This window comes from Cygnus olor, chromosome 22 (assembly GCF_009769625.2).
Source record: "Cygnus olor isolate bCygOlo1 chromosome 22, bCygOlo1.pri.v2, whole genome shotgun sequence".
Taxonomy (NCBI): domain Eukaryota; kingdom Metazoa; phylum Chordata; class Aves; order Anseriformes; family Anatidae; genus Cygnus; species Cygnus olor.
In genome coordinates, this window is record NC_049190.1 from 3848082 (window position 1) to 3868390 (window position 20309).

The 20309-nt window shown below is 50.7% G+C and overlaps 1 protein-coding gene and 1 long non-coding RNA gene across 2 annotated transcripts in view; both read left to right on the forward strand.

Moving 5' to 3' along the window:
* The first annotated feature begins 244 nt into the window (after positions 1-244).
* LOC121058675 lies at positions 245-3626 on the forward strand. The gene is made up of 3 exons (XR_005814293.1): positions 245-646; positions 777-881; positions 2543-3626. It is a non-coding gene; the product is annotated as an uncharacterized LOC121058675 (long non-coding RNA).
* A 442-nt stretch (positions 3627-4068) lies between these two features.
* Positions 4069-20309, forward strand: part of UBASH3B (ubiquitin associated and SH3 domain containing B) — a 72032-nt gene continuing 55791 nt past the window's right edge. The window contains exon 1 of the mRNA XM_040534528.1: positions 4069-4377. Within this exon, the coding sequence (XP_040390462.1) occupies positions 4217-4377 (161 nt within the window). The 5' untranslated portion in view covers positions 4069-4216. The remainder of the gene's footprint in view (positions 4378-20309) is intronic.

The window sequence follows — 20309 nt, forward strand, 5'->3', positions numbered from 1 at the left end:
AGTACCTAGGCAGATGGATGCTGAGCGAAGGAAGGAAACCATCCCTGCGGGACAGAGCCACGGCTAAATGCTCATTCCAGCCCAATGACCGGAGCCCAAACAGGTAAAAGAGCTGGACAGAGGAGTTTTAGGCTTTAAGATTAAGCTGCTCTCAGGAATGCTGTTCTTCCACTTTCCTGATGCTCTGCAGTTGTTCCAAACGTGCTGGGATGGGTGCTGAGCACAAAGCCCGAGAAGTCACAAAACTGCCAGGGAGCACTTAGGAACTGCAGAGGAGATGGGCTGAAGGTTGCTGAAGTCGCCTTGGTCTTCGCTCTGTAAAAAACCTGACTAACAATTCCGACACAATTTTCATGCAGTTTCAAATCAAGTGTACAGCAGCTGTTCATTTTTCTGCGATAAATCACCGTTTCTTGACATTTGGAAACTCAGGAGGCCCCAAAAAAAAGAGGGGAAAAAGTGCTTAGGGTAGATTCTTTTTATTTTTAATTATTTAACGCTTTCAGATGCTCGGCCCCAGAGGTGTGTCGACACCACAAATGGTGCAAGGACGGCCTGGCCAAAGCGAGATCCAGGGGAGGCTGCCGGCTGTCGCCCTCCTCCCCCAGCTGCAGATGGGCCCGAAGCTGCCATGCGGGGGACCTGGGTATGTAAAGTGACTTAGGCATGCAAATAATGGCAAGATCAGGCTAGAAGTCTAGGAAACGGCGATCTTGCAATTATTTGCAGCTCTCGCTCGGTGTTTGCCTTACTTCTTTTCTCTTTCTCTTCTCCAGGGCAGGGTGGGAGAAGGGGCAGGCTTGTCCCTGCTGCTTCTCCAGGGACGCTGGCCCCAAAAGAGCCCTACATCCTGGCCCCAGGGCACCAGTTCCATTCCTCCGGTAAGAATCCGGCTGCCCTGTCTTCAGCAAGGACTTTCTGAAAGCGTCTGACCCCTTTTTTTAAGGGAGGGAAGTTGTAAAGGAGGAAAGCAAAGCCTCGGCTCCGTTTCCTGCTGTTGTGCTGTTTATTTCAGAGTATTTCCATTGTCAGAGAGCAAACCCTTCGCATGCCAATGCGAGGAGGTAGCATCAGGCTGGAAAGGCGGCTAAATTTGGCTCAAATTCCTTCGGAGCCTGACCTCTTCCCATTGAAGTGTACGGCACGGCTCCCGCTCGCTGTCCAGCGGGGCAGTTTTGCACCCCCCCTCCGATCACTTCTGCATTGTCTTTTTTCCACCCTTGAAGGAAGTGATACAAATAATGCCCTAAGAATGCCTTCTCCTGTAGGTAAAGGGATAATATTTGAGTTTCACTGAGGAAATGAATAAAAGAAGAGCAGAGAGAGCCCCCAGCAGCCTGTCGCTGCAGGGACTTGCACACACGCCCGGCTCGGGGCACCCGGAAGCTGTTGCCTTGAAGCTGGGAAAATGATTAACAGCACCCAGTTAAGCGCCCGGACTAATCGCTAGGTTCAGGCCAGCAGAGGGAAGGCCACGTGAAAAAATGAGAAAGGTCTCATGTGAAAACCTGACAGTATTTTAAAATAAACCGCACATCGCAGTTTTCTTATATACACGCTATTTTCATGCCTTGCAATTTTTTCACTGAAATTCTTCTTTGGGGTGACTGAAACACAATTTTCCAGGTGTTCCTCTTTTTCAATCTGCTTTCCACTTTTCTTTTCTTTCCTTTTTTTTTTTTTTTTTATTTCATCACTAAGACAGCTTTCATTTTCAGCTTTCAATCAAAAAAAAAAAAAAAAGTGGGAGGCAGCATTATCTCCCCGAACGCATTCTAATGCAAAAAAGCTCAGCCAGATCCAACGCAGAGGCACTCACTAAAGTCACAAAGATGAGAGGTGGTTCTCAGCAGGCCCCAAAAGGACATTTCCAGCACGTACGCAGCAACTTTAAGTGGTGGACTAACTACAGATGCACTCAGCTAGCCTAGGTGTGCAACCATCCTATTTCTTTTCCTTGTCGTGTGTTGTAGCATTGCTGATGCTTCCAGTGGGGTTACTTGTGGCAATTCGTCTTCAGGCCCAACCAACAGAATTTCAATACTATAACTTGTAGAAAGTGATTTTTTTTAATTGATTATACGAATCTGTAGCAGCTAAAGGAAAGGGATTTGCATCTGGGCAAAGTCCCTGGAAGCTACTTCCATAACAAATTACATTTTTATTGTTATTTCCTGACTGAGTAATACAGGCAGAGCAAGAAAACATGCACAAGTGGAGCACATGGAGTTAAGTAAAACACAACCATCCTCAAAACACAACCATCCTCACAGATTTCTGTCGGCTGCAAATTCCTGTGTATTGATCTGTATTGATCGGATCCTCCCGGGAATTGCCTGGAGGCCTGGGGGGAGGCAGGAGGGTTGGGCCGGTGGCTCTCTGGGCTTCTCCTCTTCCCCTTTCACAGATCCAGAACCAGAAGTACCTCCCTCGGTGGTGCACCTCCATGGCTGGGGCTGGGCCCGTCCGTGCCTAACGCTTCTGGTGGTGTTTTAGCGTGAATATTGGTTGTTACAAATAATCCTTAACTCCCTGCCTTCAGTAAAATGCAAAGGATTGGGTGCCTGATCCTGATTTCACGGCTGCAAAACGTCTAGCACGGCTGAAATCCATGACTGCACGCTCCTTGCTTTCACCCACTGACTTTAACGAAGCTCTTGGCGATTAATAGCGGGGGCAAAGGAAAGAACGAGTGTCTCAGCAACATCAGGGGAATTCACAGCGACCTCTGCCCTCATTGCACCTCTGGGGAAGGCAGCAGAAAGAAGTGCCGGGCACGGATCCGCAGCAGCACGGGAGGGGAACAAGCCTGGAGCTGCGAGGGAACGTTCCTGCCTCCGACACAACAAAATGGGAGCGGGCTGTTTGTTTTCCCTGATGCTAATAATCGCGGTGCTAGGCTTGTCATCGCCAGCATTGCTTCCTTCCCCAACATAAACTACTGTGTTTCAAAAAGGGGCCTCTTGATTGTTTTTATTTACGTGCAGGGATGGGATTTCAAGCTGTTCTCTACTGCCCTGCGAGCTGGGCCCGCTCTGGGGAGATGAGTGGGGAGATCTGCTTGTCTGTCCAAAGGAGGGGATGGCAGGGGGCTGCGTACTGCGGAGGAGGCAGGAGGGGATGGCAGGAGACAGACAAAGGAGAGGCGAGTGAAGGAGGATGTCTCTTGCCTGGAGAGCACGCGTGTAAACCCCTGGGTTTACACCCAAGCACGTCAACCCGAGATCTGAACTGAAATGCAACCAGGGAGGCAGCAGCAGCGTCTGTCCCACCCAGCCCGGAGGAACACGCAGCTTTTGTGTGGGAGGGCAGCGGGGAGAGGAGCAGAGCTGTGTCCCGGCGGGCTTTAACCGGGGAAGGGCAGTCCCTGCCCTGCAACTGGAAAGCTTTCAGGCCATATATTCCGCGTGGTGGCCTGGAGAGGGCCGGGGAGGATGCAGAAAGGCAGGACGGAGGTGGAAAATCTGGAGCGCAACTCTTTCGCCTCTAAGTAGGTGTAGTTTAACCACCAGCGCTCCCATTTCAAAGCCGTGTCGAGCTGCACACTGAGCCCCTGGAGCCCCAGTGCTGTGCAGGGCACCCGACCTCCCCTCCGCTGCCTGCTCTGCGCGGTTAGGGCAATCCTGTGCGAGCTTAAAAAAAATGAAAATAAAAATAAACCACCAAAACAAACAAAAATAACGCCTTGTGCGCGTCCTCCTTGCTCTTTCAACACCAGTCTGCCTCTCCCCTCCCCGCTCCAGCAGCGGCCTCGCCGGCCGCGCACCCTGCCCCTCTCCCAGCGCATCCCCGGAGCGCGGAGGGGGAGCGGGGGCTGCGCCGCGCCCCCCTTAAAGCCCCCTTTTGGGGCTCTCCTCCAGCAGCCGGCTCCAGCCCGGGGCCGGGGCCGCGCCCGCCCGCCCCGGAGGCGGCTTTAAGAGCGGGGGCGGCGGCGGCGTGGGGGGGGGGGGGTGTTCTCGGGGCCTCCTGCGGAGCCTCCGAGCGGCCGCGGGGGCTTGCGCGGCTTTTGCGCGGGGCGCGCACGGGCGGCGGCGGAGGCGGCGGCGGGGCTCGGGGGCGCGGAGAGGAGCGGTGGGGAGCGGAAAGGAGCGGAGGGGAAAGGAGAGGAGCGGAGGGGAGCGGAGGAGGGCTCAGCCCCTCGGCCCTGCCCCGGCCGCGGCCCCCGGCGGGGCGCTGCGGGTGTGCATGGCCCTGCGCGGGTGGCGATGGCTGCGTGATGGCCCAGCGCGGGCAGCCCGCCCCGCACGCCATGGCTGCCAAAGAGGAGCTGTACAGCAAAGTCATCCCCCGGCGGAACCGGCAGCACCGCGCGGGGACCATCAAACATGGCTCGTCGCTGGAGATCCTGCTCTCCATGGGCTTCCCCAAAGCCCGGGCGTAAGTGGCCGCTCGGTCTCTTTCCTCCCCCCCCCCCCCCGCCCCCCGCCTCCCGTTTCGGTTTGGGGTCGTTAAGGATGCGCGGCCGCGGACGGGGATGCGCGGCTGGAAGGGGGCCGGGGGCAGCCGGGGATGCGCTCCCGGAGCCGCCCCGGGGACGCGGAGCACGGGGAGGTGGCGGGGTCCCGGGGGGCGGCAGGTGCCCCCTCCCCCCCCCACCCCCGGCGAAGCCCGGGGTCGCCAAAAAGGCGATTTTCCGGGCACCCCCCCCCTCGCTAAGCTGCAATCAAAGCCCGTCGTCCCTGCGCTCGGTGCTATCGCCGGGGCGAAACTCGGTCACCCGGGAGATCCTCCTGAATCCCCGCACAAGTTGATCTTCCCGAAAGAAAGGGGAACAGAAGGGAATTTCAGGAGCGCAAAGCATTAGGTTTGGTCTTGTCCAGCTGAGAAATGCCCCGGTGTGATCGCCCTGCGTGTGCTTATGCTGGAAATTAATTAGGCAGCAACCTACGGGTAACTTCCTAATGGTTCAGTTTGGAGCATGGGGACTCCTGAAGTGGGACCGTGGGCTTTAGGATGCAAATGCAGCCGGCCGGGATTTGGAGGTTTCCTGGTCTAAGTTTCCCTTTTGTTGTTGATGCCAGTCAGAACTCGGTGGCTTTTCAGCCTCGCTGCCGTGTTTTTCCACAACTACAGGGATACACACATGCAGTTCTTAGGGAGAAATGTCAGACTGCCACTGGCACATCCAGAAAATCCCCTGTGTGTTTCCCCTTGTCCTACTTACGCTCCTTAAGTCTGTCGGTGATCTGTAGTTACGTACAGAAATCAACATTTAGCTTTTATACACGATGCCTGCAAAAGAAGACGGTAAGAGCCTGGTGACTTCATGCTCTGCGCTTGTTTGGAGAAACGGGTGTGCACCTTTCAGAGTAGCTAGAGGGGAAGAGCAGCCTGGTGCTATGAATGAAACTCGCCGTCACCCGTACAACAGTGCCATCGAGGCTGACCGTCAGCCCCGGGCTCGCCTCACCGTTGGCTGAGGAACAATGTCTGTGGTTCATATTCTTGTCTGAGAAAACTAACGTGTGACAAAAAATGAAACCAAAGCCTCAGTGTACAAGATAGGGAAGGTTAAAGGCAGAAAGCCAGACAGAGAGGGGCAAAATATCCCAAGTGCAAAGAATGCTTGTTGCAAACGTATCCCGCCAGCTGGGTAAAGCTGTCTCGGTGCTGAGTTCAGGATGCTGCGATGTGACCCCCTTCGACAAGTCCTCTGCTGGCCCGGCCTGAAGTAGCTCTCAGCGCCCTATTCCAGCCTGCTAGAAATCCTACAAACAATTTATCAATAAAATTCAGATAAGTAGCAAAACAGCAAAAGCCCAGACAAGGATGTTCCACCACGGGAACGCCGTGGAACAGTGTGCGGGCTCAGAAGCAGGAGCTTCGGGACTGCACGGCACTGGGATGTTCCCTGCTGGTCTCTGCTGCCCAGAAGCTGTTCAACTCGCGGCACACTGCGAGTGAAGCAGCTCACTGAGCTGCCAAGGAGGCAAAGCACCCTGTCTCCCAAGAGATAAGTGCAACGCAGCCTCAGCAGAAAGCCCCTTCGAGTCCGCACCCCAAGCTCTCCCAGCCCCGTTTCCACCCCGCATTGCCAAGGGGAGGCCGGGAGCCGGGCGAAGCCGGGAGCGCAGATCTGCGCCTGTAGGTCCTGCGTATAAATAGAAGGCAGGCTGATGCTTGGAGTGGTGGCCATCTGCTGGGATGGCTTACGCAAACAAAGCCCCGAGTTGTCAGACGAGTCTGTCAGGGATGTCACTAAATGCCATCGCTGCTGGCACCACCGGGGACTCGGGCAGGGGACGGAGGGGCTGCTGAAGTTGGGGGGGGCTGCTGAATTTGGGGCGGGCTGCTGATGTTGGGGGGCTACTGAATTTGAGGGGTGTACTGAAGTTGGGGGGCTGCTGAAGCTGGGGGGATTGCTGATGTTGGGGGGCTGCTGAAGCTGGATAAGAGATGCAGGAGCTCGCAGGAGCGCTGCTTACAAACAGTGCCCATGGGAGTATCCCGTGGGACTCTGGGGGACACTATTGGGACAGCACGGGGACACTCACGGGTACCCACATCACCTAACTTCCAGCTTCTGATCCAGCTCAGGCAACTCCACTCCTAGCAGCAGACAGGTCAGCGTTTGTTGCAGCAGAACAGTTAGCATGAGATAATTCTTCTCCGTGCTTTTAGCAGCAGCAAGAGCTCAGAAGGCCGGCCTGGCTCCGAGCTGGCGCTGCTGACAGGAGCTGAGGATTCTTGTGTTCATTTCATTTTCTCAGTTCTGTGTTTCTTCAGGCAAGTGACTTCTACCCTGTGCATGCTAAAATAATCAGAGGTGAAAGACTCAATGTGATTTCCAAGTATTACTGGCTGGTTAATACAGACTAGCTCGGCTAAGGGTGGAAAATGGTACGAGCCAGGTGGAAAGCAAGAGAGGATGTCACATATGTTTAGGCTTTGGGTATCGGGTGCTAAACTGCTGTGGATCTCTTGCTGAAATTAGGATGTTATTAAATAAGCCTTTATTTGTCCACCCTGCAGAGTTCAGCCGGGCTCTGATGCGGGGCTGTGCGAGCTACCTGTGGATGCTTTTCTCTGCGGATGGCAACTGCTCAAACCACTGCGCTGTGTGTCAGTGTTTTGGACTATTACTGCAGAGAGCTATTTGTTGGGGCTCTTAGTGTCAGCACAGGCTCATTATTTTTTTATTTTGTAATTAGCCCATTATATTACGTACCGTCTAGTCACAAAGGAGGAGACAGTCCCGATCCCAAATAGTTTCTGATTTAAGCCAGGAAGGAAGGCAAAGGTGATGTTATGATTGCCGTTTTGCAATTCGGGTGCTGAGACAAGCATTTTACCAAGGTCACACAAAACTCTAACCAGATCCCCACTGTCTCAAGACCCTAAACACAACAACGATCTAGGAATCTCTAGGAAGAGATTCACACAACCGTTATTTCCCAGTTGACCCAAAATGCTGTCCCCATCTTACTATGGATTTACTGTCAGTGGTTGCACCCACAGATCTAGTCGGACTGCCAGCATGTCTCATTTTTGTGTGATAATTCCTTTACACGTGTTGATAGCCTTACTGAGAGCAAGTGCAAGGGAAGCACGCTATGGTTTACAGGCCATTGAAACCACAGGGGAACATTTAAAACTATTATGCCTGTACACATACTTATATATTATGCATAGATTTTTTTTTATTTCTGTATAATGCTGAATATGAGAAAATTTAGTGATGGACTGCCATTTTTTTTGATGGAGAAAGGCCTTTGACCAAACTTACAGTATTGGAAGTAAGAGAGGGGTAAGCAGCTGAAATCCTCTGGCCTGCATGGTGCAGAAGTCAGGGTGGCTCCAGAAGCTGTGAGTTCAGGGATACACAAACTAAAAGTTTCATGTTGGAATTGAAGCTTGTCCAAAACATCCTCAAAAACAGAAAGTTGCAAATTTAATACAAGTAGAAATCCCACTTTCTGTGTTTTAATGCTGGGTGTGCATATGTGCATGAATATATAAATACACAAAACTTTAAATGTTGCTCGTGTTTCTTCATTCAACTCTGAATTTGAGCCACAGCCCCCATGGTGATGTTTCAGCAGAGATCCAGCCCTAGAAATATGAAGATAAGTGTCTGGCTCATGACGTTACTCAAAATAGGTAAATCACCATCCCCAAGCAGAACACTTAAATTACAGGCATCGTGTTTTTGCTTGCCATGCTCTGTGTGATAAGCTAAGAGATAAGCGCTGTTTGTGCCCCTTTGTGGCAAAGCTTTCCCAAACTGAACCGCTGTTCCTTCCCGTCATCTCGGCCTGAAAAAATGGAGCCGTCTTCTGCAGCCAGGCCCGTGGTGCTGGCTCGGTGTGCAGTGCTGGTGCTAGACGTAATTGCAAACACTGCTCCCCCCCTAAAACAGGGACAGGCAGGAATATCGTGCAGTTAGCCATGAATCAGCTTTACCGCTTCCCCTGTGCGGCACGTTTCTTTCTTCCTCCCTCCCACAAGAGATCACCTGGGTTTAACTCAGCACCATGGGCGTGAAGAGGAGTCAGTGCACAAAGCTGGACCGCTTTTTTCCCTGGCCACGACCAGAGCCAAGCCGGTTTGATTTTGTTTCTCAGTAACTACGAGAATTTAGTAGTATGATAGTTTCATTAATTTCAAAGAAAAGAAGTTCGGATCCAGTTTACAAACAGAAAAATCTTCTCTTGTGTTTTGAAAACGTTTTCTAGGCTGCTAAAACATGTTTTGCCTAGTAACAGACTTAGCAACATAGCAGTATTTCAGCACAGAGAGGCTGTGAAATCTCTCCTTCCTCTAGGGTTTGAGCTGTATTTGGGAAAATACAGCACACACAGAAAAAGTGCTGCAGATAATCTTTGGATTTTGAAGTGGTTTCTGTTCCTTCACGACCTTGCCTTCAGGGTATTAGCTTTCTGCACATACTCTTGGCCGAAATTCACCGCACTACAAAGGACCAGCCCAAAACGTAGGCATCACGTAAGTCCCACTTAAGCCCAAGCTTGAGAAGCATTTTCATGATTCACAGTGACTTGTGTTGGCCTGGGGTACGGAGGGAAACTCCGTTTCAGTTGAAGAAGTTGATGGACACAAATGTTTCTAGGAGCAACTGCTCTGAAGGCTGTGTTGAACACGTGTTTCCAAGTTTGATAACTGCACTGGAGGAAATCTTCAGCTACTGAATAGCAAACCTGGGTGCTGTTGCCCCAAGGGCTTAGGCAGAAGCTTCCCCTAAGGCTCTTTGTGCTCATCATTCAGGACAGTGGGTCTGGGGCTTGGACGGAGCCTCTAGACCATGCAGTAGAAAACCAAATAAAAAAAAAATCTGTTTCCAGCGCTGCCTGTCAGCCACCAGACCAACGGGCACGTTTCAGCAGCAGCTTCATAGGAAGCACTTGCGGCCCGTTTCCACCCCATAGAGTGGAGGAGGAAGAGCAAGCACCCTTTGGCAGATGACTCGGACGATCCCTGCCTTCCCTGCTGCCACCCTGCCTTCCCAGGCACTTGTTTAATCTTTGCGAGATGCCGGGAGGCACGCGGCCCTGCCCACGCTGGGCTTTAACGGAAGAGACTGCACGGTGACTTGAGCAACAGTTTGAGCAATTAGCTGGCCTCGTTCGTCTCTCGCAATTGCTGGGTTCAGCACTGAGGCCTCTCACCGATTCCGTACATCTGTGCTGGAGGGGGTCCAACAGGTCTGCACTGCACCGTGGAGCAGGGATGTGAATTGAGTTAGCAGCTGCCAGGAAGGTGCACTCGAGAAGGGCTTCAGCAGCCGTCCATTCGGGACCGCGTCCCACGGCTGCTCTGCACATGGATTTGTTTTCCATTGGCTTTATTGCACGTTTCTGCTGCAGGACTGAGAGCTCATTACTGCAGCGCTCAGCCGTTGGCCGTTGTGTTCGGTGGGGGGAGATCTCTATCAGGTTGTTCCTTTCTTTAAAGATCTGAAGTGATAAAACAGAGAGGACTCCTCACTTCCACTGTTTGAATGGAGCTGAGGCACGGAGCAGCCAACATATATATATATATATGTATATGTCAAACCTGCACTTGGGCTGGCACTTGCCCCTCGGTCTGTAGAGTTTCAATCTGTTAGCTTAACCACAAGGCTTAGATATCTGGTCTAAGAATAACATCTATTTCCATTACATTGTATAAAGCTCTCAAATGGAGAGAGACCTTCCCTTACCAGGGGCTGAAGAAGTCATTTCTCTGATCAGATCATGGTCTAAAATTATACCTACGGCAGCAGTGCCCCAAACTGCCCCAGTGATCTGCGATTCGGTACATATAACTGCCGTTAATCGTGTCTGAGAGTCGGCAAAGTGGAACAACTAAGGACTGATAGCAACAAAGAAAATGTTCCTGCCACAAGCATCGAGGGGGCTGTGTAAGAACAGAGCATCCCTTAATGCCCGCAGTGGAGCCTGGGTCAGCGTCACTGCGATACTCGGAGCTAGCTGCCCAGAAAGCAAGCTTGCACGTGTTCAGGAGAAAAACCGAGAACTTTACAGTGCCTTCACCCACTGTGCTTCATTGGGATTTCATATTTAAATGTCTAAGTAGCAACACTATATGCAGTGAGTTCCTGGTTCAGTGGCAAGTCAGGCAGAGGACAGCCATCCCATTGGAGCTGTGTGATTTAGGGCTATCCAGCTTCAGCACATGCTGCAAGAGTTGTTAGAAACTTTCCTGGTCCCCAAGTACATGGTTCATTTGGGTATTAGAATGACATGGTGACAGCAAAACATTTGCATGTTCTTCTGGCTCAGTGATGATTTTCTTGTCTCGGAGCAAAGGGCCTAGGCTTGGTCCTTCCCCCTGCCCGAGGAAGGAGGGCGGCTGCAGAAAGGGCAGCCCAGATCCCCCGCATCACCGGCAGCTCACTTAGTCACCTCCAGTTCACAGAATCAAAACCCCATCGTGTCAACAGCTCGATCCTTCGTTTGCAATTGCCCTCCAAGCTACGTGTCGGTTATCGAGCGATGCAGCGATAGCAGGGTTACCTTTTCCTTTTCTGTCCCTTTCCCTGTCTCACCGCACAGACCCAATGCTACTGTCAGGAGGAGATTCTTGAGACAAAGGCTCACCAGAGCAACTCACGAGTTCAGGTACCCAGCATGGACTATTTGAATGGAGCCTTGTTTGCATAAAATACTGATTATTCACCCCCCTTGGAGGCTTGGTGACGGTGGCAGCACGTTGGCCTGTTTCTGCAGTGCTTCCTTATAAAGCCATCTGGAAGTTTACCCTTGGATTACTTCTGCCACTTTGCTGTGCGAGAGCCCATGCTCAAAGGGTGCTGACAGCCCCTGGGACCTACTGAATAAATACACGGACAGAAGCCGGGGGGAATTCCACGTTTTGAAAGATCTTGAGCAGAAGTTTCAAAAAAAAAAAAAATGGTGCTTTTAAATGTCAAGCTGCTAGCCCTGCTGGCTCCTGATGAGCCTTGGTTTTCAAGTCACCTTTGAGAGTGAATCTTGGGCTCCCAACTTTTGCACACACTTGAAAATATTGCCCTAGGTTTTAAGCGGTGCTCATAGAGGATGCACAGCATGTGCTGTGCAATTGCAGAAAGAATAGAGACATCCGTGTGTGTGTCTGTACTGCACCCGTCTAATTATCCTCAACAAGCAGAGTCATCAAAAGAGCTGTAGTGTAGCAGCTGACAGCGTTTTGGATTCCATCACCAGGACTCACTGCAGGCTTTGTGCATTACAATGGGGTGCACCAGGGCGCTTGTGTCTTACTCACCCACTGGATAAACAGACCCAAAAGAATAGGCCCTGGCTCTGCTGTGCATTGCTCTGTCCCCACCGTCTCCTATTCTGCTCGGGCGTGCACAAAGGCTGAAGCTAGAGAGGGCAAAGTGGAGGGGAAAAACCAACAGCGAGAGATAATGGGATGGGCAGAGGGAAGTGCTGGAGCCACCGCAACAAAAGAGCTGACAAGCTACACAAATGTATTTTAGCCATTTTGTACCTCTTGTCTTGGTTCCCAAGACACGCGTGCTGCCCTATCAAATGCTCTCTTCCGATATTTCAACTGAAGCTTTGACAAGTCCCGGCTGCAAAAGGCACCCTTTAAGGCACAACTCCTGATCTGCAGGCACGATACCCCGACCTCGCACACCCAGACAGCAGGAGCCATGGCTCCTCTGTTCCCCGGGAAGCTCCAGCCTTCCCCTTTTTCCAACAATTCCCAAATGAATCAAGATGAGGAGGGACAGCAGAGCTGCATGTGTAGACATGACAATATCTGGCAGGTGTCAGGACCTGAGCGGTTTCTGTCACCCACCACGCAGCGGTGTAAAATTTAAACAGAAAGCAAGCAATAATAAACTGGGAGCTGCTGTGAGTGGCAGGAGACGTGTCTGAGGTGTTTGCTTTCCCCAGACAACCAGATTCAACTCCTCGGGACTGAAGTTTGCTGACTGCCAGCACGAATACCTTGCAGGCCAGTCTCTGTCAATGGGAGATTAGCATGAAAACGCTCCAAAAGGTTGTGCGCTGAGCAAGCAGCGGCCTGGATAAACGTTGGGATATCTGTCTGCTGTGCTAGAACTGCACTGGCATACCCAAAGATATGTCACGCCGATGAACACCCTGGCCTTTCATACTCTGGCACTGGAAGAGGTTTTAACCGTATTTTACTCACACCCGTCACCCCAGGGCGATTATCAAACGCAAGGTAAACGCCACTTCTTGCACTTTCGTGCACTGTTAGCCCAGCACTGCGCCTCCTGATAGTGCCCAATTAATCATCCGCGGTTGGTGACTGTGAAATAATTGCTGGTGTAGAGGTGAGTGTGTTTCGGAGAGATTTTTCATCTTGGGCTCGTAAAAATGGCTGTTTTCTTTCTCTTCTCCCAAACGGAACACAGGGAGCTCTTACACCACTGAAACCTCATTAACAGCCTGATTCAGCAAAGCGCTCGAGCATGGGCTTCTCCTGAACGGCTGACATCAAGATGTGTGATACTTTTCTACTGAGTATGAAGGGGATGCATTAAATGGCATTGGAAATACCAAGAATGTATAGCATGGTATAGGTTTTTCTTTCTTTGTTTGTTTCTAAGCTGTTCCTCTTTTTATTGAGAGTGGCTGAATCAAAACACAAATTTTAAACGCAACATTTTTGTTGACGTGAAACACCAGTATCGTTTTTTCCTTCTATGGCACCAGTGAATAGAAGCCTGACTTCTATGCACCACAATCCTACTGAGCTTGGGGCCGTACACACAGAAAAGGAAAACACGGTCCCTGCTCCGAGAGCTGGCAACCTCACCAGCAGCAGTGAGCACGGGGAGAGGCCACGTGAGGAAGCAGACAGCATCGTCTCCCGCCGCCAGGCTCTGGTCTCAGCATCGCCTCCAAAATCTCTTACTCCCAGTCATTACCCAGAGGTACGGTGAGTTAGATTGATGGGTGAAATCCGCAGCACTGTTATGAACTGCTACTCCGAAGCCAGCATCCTTCCCATTTTACAGACAGCAAGATGTAAAATGAGACAGCACATCAATCGCCTGATGCCAGGGAAGGCACCTTAATTAACATTTGCCATCTACTCAAGACAAAGGGTGCTCCACAATCACAGACTGTAAATGGTGTCGATGATGTCCTGCTCCCTTGTTCTACTATTATATTGAATTTATTCTTCGCAATCAATATTTCTTTTGGAGACCGGCTGCCAGCTCTTAGCAAGTGTCAAATCACAATATATTACCCCCGGATACGCTGCAGGCAGTTCTCCCAGGCGCAGTTCAAAGAAATCTCAAGCTAAACAAGAATTGGATCTGGTTCGTATTTACACTAGTCAACGGCCAACGGAAGCGAGCCTTGGAATAAATGTAAATTACAGCTGCACCTTATGAGACACATTTATATTCTCTTCACAGCCTCTTCACCCCCTCCCACAGAGTGTCTGTGTCATAAATGCACTCACGTCCTAAAGGGCAAAGCCTTCCGGTAGCGTAAATCAGCCCGGCACCATCAGCTTTGCTGGAGCGATGCTAATACACACCAGCTGAGGATCTCGCCCAGAAACTACCCGACTTTCATTTCTGCAAGAGCTCCCTTTAGAGAAATAGTTTCTTTACACCACTCAGGTAACGCAAAGAGCCTGGGTGTAAATAGGGATCAGTGCCAAAGCCTCTGGGAGAAAAATATAAACCTCGGTTGTTGTTTTTTAATATTTGCTGCTCACAGCACATTTATTTGTTGGGGCTACGGAGGGAATATGAGTCAGGGTGAGTGGCAGAGCCCCGAGTCCTGAGTGCTGCCTGCAGTGGGCAAGTGGCTCGAGCTGTGCTGGCACAGGGCAGCCGATGCTGTTTCCTTCCAGAGTTATGGTGATTTCAGGTTCACTGCTCCATGAGCATCTACCACCTACATAAAGTCTAAAAAGTAAAGTCCTTCCTTCTCAGTGTTAGCCTAGATGTGTGCAAGAAGCCTCCTGTGGGGGACCGGCTGCACGACTGGGGCCTCGTACACCAACCTGAGAGCAGCAGCAGGGGGGATTTTAAGTCTGACTTTGATTCGATAACAATAGTGCAATTTTAGAAAAGAAAAATCACACAGTATTTCTGTTCTTCTCCCAAACGTACAATGTTCTGCTTGCCAACGGGAAGGTCAGCATTTATAACAATTCTCCATTTCATCATCCGGCTTCCCAAACAGGTTCATCAGATGCCACCTGTGGGAGAGGAATTAACTTCCTAGGAAGCCCCTGACTTTGAGGTCGCTGTATCTATCTGACTTCCACCTCTTCCTGCCCCAAAACTGCCGATGCTTGTCTGGATCAAAGTGGAAAACGGTGTGTCAGAGGCGCGTGGCCTGAGTGGGATCTTCTCTGATTCCCCCATCTGACAGCCGTCGCTCACACAACTTTTAACCCCTCTGAAAGCGCATCACAAGGAGAGAAACTCCTGCCAGCACATCATTGCCTCTGATTTTAGCCCAGGCTTTGTGTTAGTGACTCGAGCACCTGGGAAATGTGTCTCGGCAGGCTTCTTGTGTGAGTCAGCCGAACCGCGGGCACCGGGCAGCCTGCTGCGATCCTTTCATCTTCTCCTAGGAAACTCCTGCGACCAGCTGCTGATTTCCTCGCCTGTGCTTGGTGTTCAGATAGGCCCATCTGCTGCACGGTGAACTTGAAAAGGGCACAGCCAAGGCTGCCCAGCTAAAATGTGCGGAGGGGCAGGAAAAAAAGGAATAGTTTTTTGTTAGGATGACACAGAAACGCATTGCAAGAGCCCGAGGCACAGGCTGGTCCATCCGTTTCAGTCCGTCCTGAGTGGGGTTATGCAGGTATGGGGAGGGACGAGGGGAGAATATCTCACTGCGTGCAACTCAAGTCATGCACCTAACGCCCTTTCTTACTTCTGTGAGAGTGGAGGCAGTGGAGAGGAGGCATGCACCAAGGTCTGTTCACCATCCTTCCTCTAAAGGTCAGAGGAAAACCTCATCAGGCCTCAGGAAGCAGATGACTGAGTTCCTTGCCCAGCTTCAGGGCAGGTGCCTTCAGGTGCCATTGCTGGAGGAATATAGCAACTCCCTGTCTCACAGGATTTGGGGGATAGAAACATAAAAGATTAGGAATATAAAGGTGAGAGCTGCAACAGTGATAGGGCACGGGGGTTGTGTATGGACCATACAAAGGGCATGATTCCCCACGACTCACCAAAACCCCAAAATAACCAACACATTACTTAGCAGCGCATGGGAGAAAGTTGTACTTAGCTCTCTAAAAACCAAGTCCTTTTCAGAGGTCCAAAATGGATTACCTGAAGTCAGCAATCACATGGGAAAGTCTTGGCTAACTGATGCTCAGGGTCTCTGCAAATTAAACACCCCGGCAGACATGAAAGCATTACCAGGTATTTGCCTGAGGACACAAAGGGAGTCATTTGCGCTGCTGGGTTTAGATCTCGGTAATTTGGATTTGCCATCAGGACATAAATAACACACAAATGTACTCTTATGTGGCAATTAGATACTGTTCCAGGCATCTAGCTCAACTCTCCACCTGCAAAATATTATTTCAATTTTGCTGCAGCATATCCACCAGTCCTACAGGACCTTTGATGTGACTTTCATTTGAGTAATAGACATGACATTTTGTGATTTCCTAGGTTGAGTGGAAGTAATGGTGAGGAAGGAATCCTTTTACCATGCCGCTTTATCTTTCTCTTACTTGTAACACATTAGTTTCGAGTGTCAGGAACATGCAGTCAGTTTATTTGTGGAGTATCTTTCTAATCACAAAAGCATTTGAAGCAGTTGAACAATTTAGTTGACATTATGCAAATGGGATTGAGTGTTGTGATTAGATAATTGTCCCTTTGCTTCGAGGTATGCGTCAAAGCAGACACAAGTTTTCGCTTGGAACGAAGACTCCTGAAAGCTACATCTTTTTCACTCGTTTTTTATTAGCGGTGCTCTGGGTGAAAATAATCAGCAAATCCCAGCAGCATCCCTTCAACACCCTGCCAGGTCTGGGCAGATTTGTTTCCACGGCTGGAGGGGAGTTTAAGGTTTGCCTGGTGTACCAACACCCCTGAGCTTCTCAGAGTTCAAGTGGAGCTTCGCAGCAGCACACGGCAGAGGGAATTGCAGCCTCTGAAGGAGCACGGTTCCACAGGCTCCCCCTCCGGGCCCCACGTTCAAGGAGCAAACTGGCACGAATTTAGGTGCCAAGCTGGCAGAGGATGGAAACGTGTTGCCTAAGTTCAAACGCACGAATAGTTCCGTTGGCTTTAATGGATATCACTCAGGTGCCTAAATGCACGGCTAGCTTGCGGGCTTTGAAACTACTTTGTTTTGTTTTTAAATACCGCGGCGCAGGGTGGAGCTTTGCTGCTCGTCCTTTGCTGCTGCTGTTACCGTGAGCTCACTGCCACCCCACGTTAGAGCGGCTCCGTTTGGCTATCTGGATTAGTGTCTCTCTAATTTCATTTCCTCTTGGTTTTTGATCAAGAAGGTTTCTTCTCTTCTGTGTGTGCATCCTGTTTGTTCTGAAACGTGCAATTCCATTATTTGGCTCTAATTATTGCTGTACCCCTTTTCCATGCCACTGCTCATGTCCCTAATCCAGCACTTGTAAGGGAACAGGGTCTCAAGTAACCCATGGGATGCCGTAATTTTGATTTGCTTCTGTTCCTAGGGAATGGGTTTATGTTTTAGCTGGCTCTGGAGGTCCATGAGCATGCCCTGGAGGCAGTTTTGGGACATGAGCACAGCAAATAGGAAAGGTGCCGGTGGCACTTAGGGGCTTGCAGGTCTTGCTGAAGCCAACGAGAGGTGGACAAATCTGAAAACCCTACAAGGTGGTGCCCAGCTTATAAAAGCTGCCGCCGGTACTTCAGCTTTTTTTTTAATCCAGAGTGACATTATGTCCACGTGTAGTTGGCCGTACTGCCGCGCTGGGTAGGAGTGAGGGCACAGCTCCAAGTCCCCATTACGCTTGAAATGTAAAGCCACCATCTGAACTCGGGCTGAGCAGCCTGTCCGACCACAGCCCTGGCACTCAGGGGCAGGTCAAAAATAGCTTGGAGTCAGGTCCTGAGCACAGCCCTGCTCCAGTCCCCATCTGAAAGCCGGGACCAAACTGGGATGGGCTCAACCTTCGCTTTCCGTTCGTCCTCAGCAATTCTCTCGGCACTGTCTCAGCACCTGCCGTGTGCTGCCCTGCATCTGCCAGCCTGCCAGCTTCTGCTCTACGTCTGAAATTGCTCCGCTCGTACCTGCGGTGTCCCACGGTATTCATGTGGCACAGAAATAGGAAGAAAAAGAGGCTTTCTATTCTACCTTATTCAGGTTAACCTTTCTTTTTCAATACTAGTGCTTAAGATCTTCTAACCACACCGAGACAAGGGGATCTAACGTTTAAAGATGTAGATTGCATTGTAGGAAATGAGAGGCAATAATCAAAGGAAGTTCTTCATTCTCATTATCAGCTCTCACCGTCTCCTTTCTCACAGTGGAGTACTTCTGTGTACCCAGCACAGCCCCTCTCGATTCAATTCATTAGACTGAAGCCTGCCTGCTCTCATCATTGCAGCCCCTGCACTGCCACCATCACCTCTCCCAAGGCAGCGTGGATTTTGCCTTGACTTTTAAACAAGTCATTTTCCAAGCGAGCCAAAGCCACGGCTCCTGTCCCTCAGAAATCAATCGCTGTAAAAGCTTTCCTTTGTCCTGCCGCAGTCAGAGCATACTGACTCAAAGAGGAATCATTCCCATGGATTCAGGAGGCTTTGAATGGGAATGTAAGCATTGACTTCCCTTCCTTGCCTGTGTGCCGGTGATATCCAAGCCATCTATAAACCAGCTTCAGCCAGGGAACGTGCTCAGCCTGGCCAGCGAGACTGGTGTAGCTGCACCAGGTCAGGGCACCAGGCTGAGACAAGAAGGTGTAAATGTTCACAATTAGTGATCATGAATCTTCCGTGTTGATGGCTGAATGGGCTCTATTAGGACATGTGGAGAAGGACACTTAGGTTTCCGTTCAGGAAAGCCCTAAGCAGGTGTTTACATCCCATTGCTCCCAGTGAATGGGGTGGACGGAGGTACAGACGTGTTCTGCTCTCTCCATGGCTGTGCAGGCTGAGCACTGTGCCTGTCAGAGAAGTATTTCCCCCACTTTGCGTGTGTTCAAAATGGCTGCATAAAGCAAATGAGAGTAGAAATGCAACCCTCCGGGTTTCAGAAAGCAGCGTGCTTTACAGATTCTGGTTGAACTTTTCAGAAAGCACCAAAGGAACAAGCGGGTTTGACTCGGGGAAGGTTTCTGAGTCACTCTGAGCATCCACCTCTGTGCCATTTTCCCCCCACCGTGCTTTCAGTACCAGCTGACATTTCTGCAGAAGTTAGTTTCTGCGAGCAGACGTGGGGAGAGCAGTGCCCATCCTGACCTCCTGTCCAGCTGCAGCACATACATGTCCTTGCTTCCCCGCTGCAAAGGTCGCTCAGCGTTAGTGCAAGTGTGCAGCAAGCCTTTCCTCCCCAGCCCGCTAATGCTTTCCAGGCATGCTCCACCAGCAGCTTGTCCCGGGGCTATTTGTGTGTGTGTTTTCCTTCTCAGCGTCTCCGCTTTGCAGAACCTCGTATTCCCATGACGTGCTAGCTCACAGCAGGGTAGCACTGAACGCGTCCCCACAAAGCAGAATCCATCCTCCCTTGCATCCCTTCCTGCTCCCAAAGCGTGTGGGACCGAGCGAGCCGCCCTGCGCACACGTGCTCCGGGCAGGAAGCAGAGGGCAGAAATCTGGAGCTGTAAATCTGCCACCAGCAGCCATTTCTGGCTCTGGCTCCACTTACAGAAACAGGCTCTGGCGACAGGTGATTTCGCTGTACCACCTTAGGTGAAAGGAAATGTTGGAATATGGGATTTTTTGCGTCCTCCTCTCCTCTCCTATGTATGACGCGTTCGAAGGTGAGAAAAAATAATTTCCCTCCCCCAAACCCTGCAAGTTTTAAAACTGCTATCACTTTTTATAAGTCACAGAATCATAGAATGGTTTGGGTTGGAAGTCATATTCTTTGGGTTTCTCGCCAAGGCCAAGGCAACCCCTTCTTTTGCCCCTGTTTCTATAACTTTTACAAGCCATACCAGGAGCACGCAGTAGGAAATAACGGAGGCCCCGTCCTCCAGCCAAACACCGGTACTGGTACTGCTCGACCTCCCCTTCTGCCATGGGGACTTTGTCGTGACACAGCGCCGTGGCACTCTGTTCCCTGTGCCAGGGGTATTTCTGAAGCTGGGAAGAGAAGGAAAGGGCTTCTTCCATTCCTGCAACTATCTCATTCACCCAAAGCATGTCAAGCCAACTGCATAACTATTCAAGTGCAATTAATCTACAATGCTGAAGATCCCCCAGATTACTTAGGACTGGTAGCTGTAAAAATACACAGCAAGAAATACTCCTATGTACACATTCCTCTGCTATATATGTATGGACAGGCATATGCACACATTTATACGCACATACACAAGCACGCACTCCTACAATGTATACAATGAACTATACAGGATACGTACAGTTGACATGAGGCAGCAATTTGTGGCCAGTGTGTGGTTCTCTCTTTTTCTCTTTTTTCTTTATAACGCAAACCAAAGCATCAGAAGCAGCAGCAGAAGCCAGGAGAGCTCGCTGGTTCGGAAGAGAACCCGGGGCCTGACTTGGCGAACACCACTCAAATGGGGGCGGGTTCACTACCCACCCCAAGCAGGCAGCGAGCTACTGCAGAGGTCCTGCGGTGCCAACAGGCGAGTCAGGCCACAAGCAAGGGCTGGGATGACCCACACAGACCTGTCCTACAGCATGCTTCTGGCTAGGT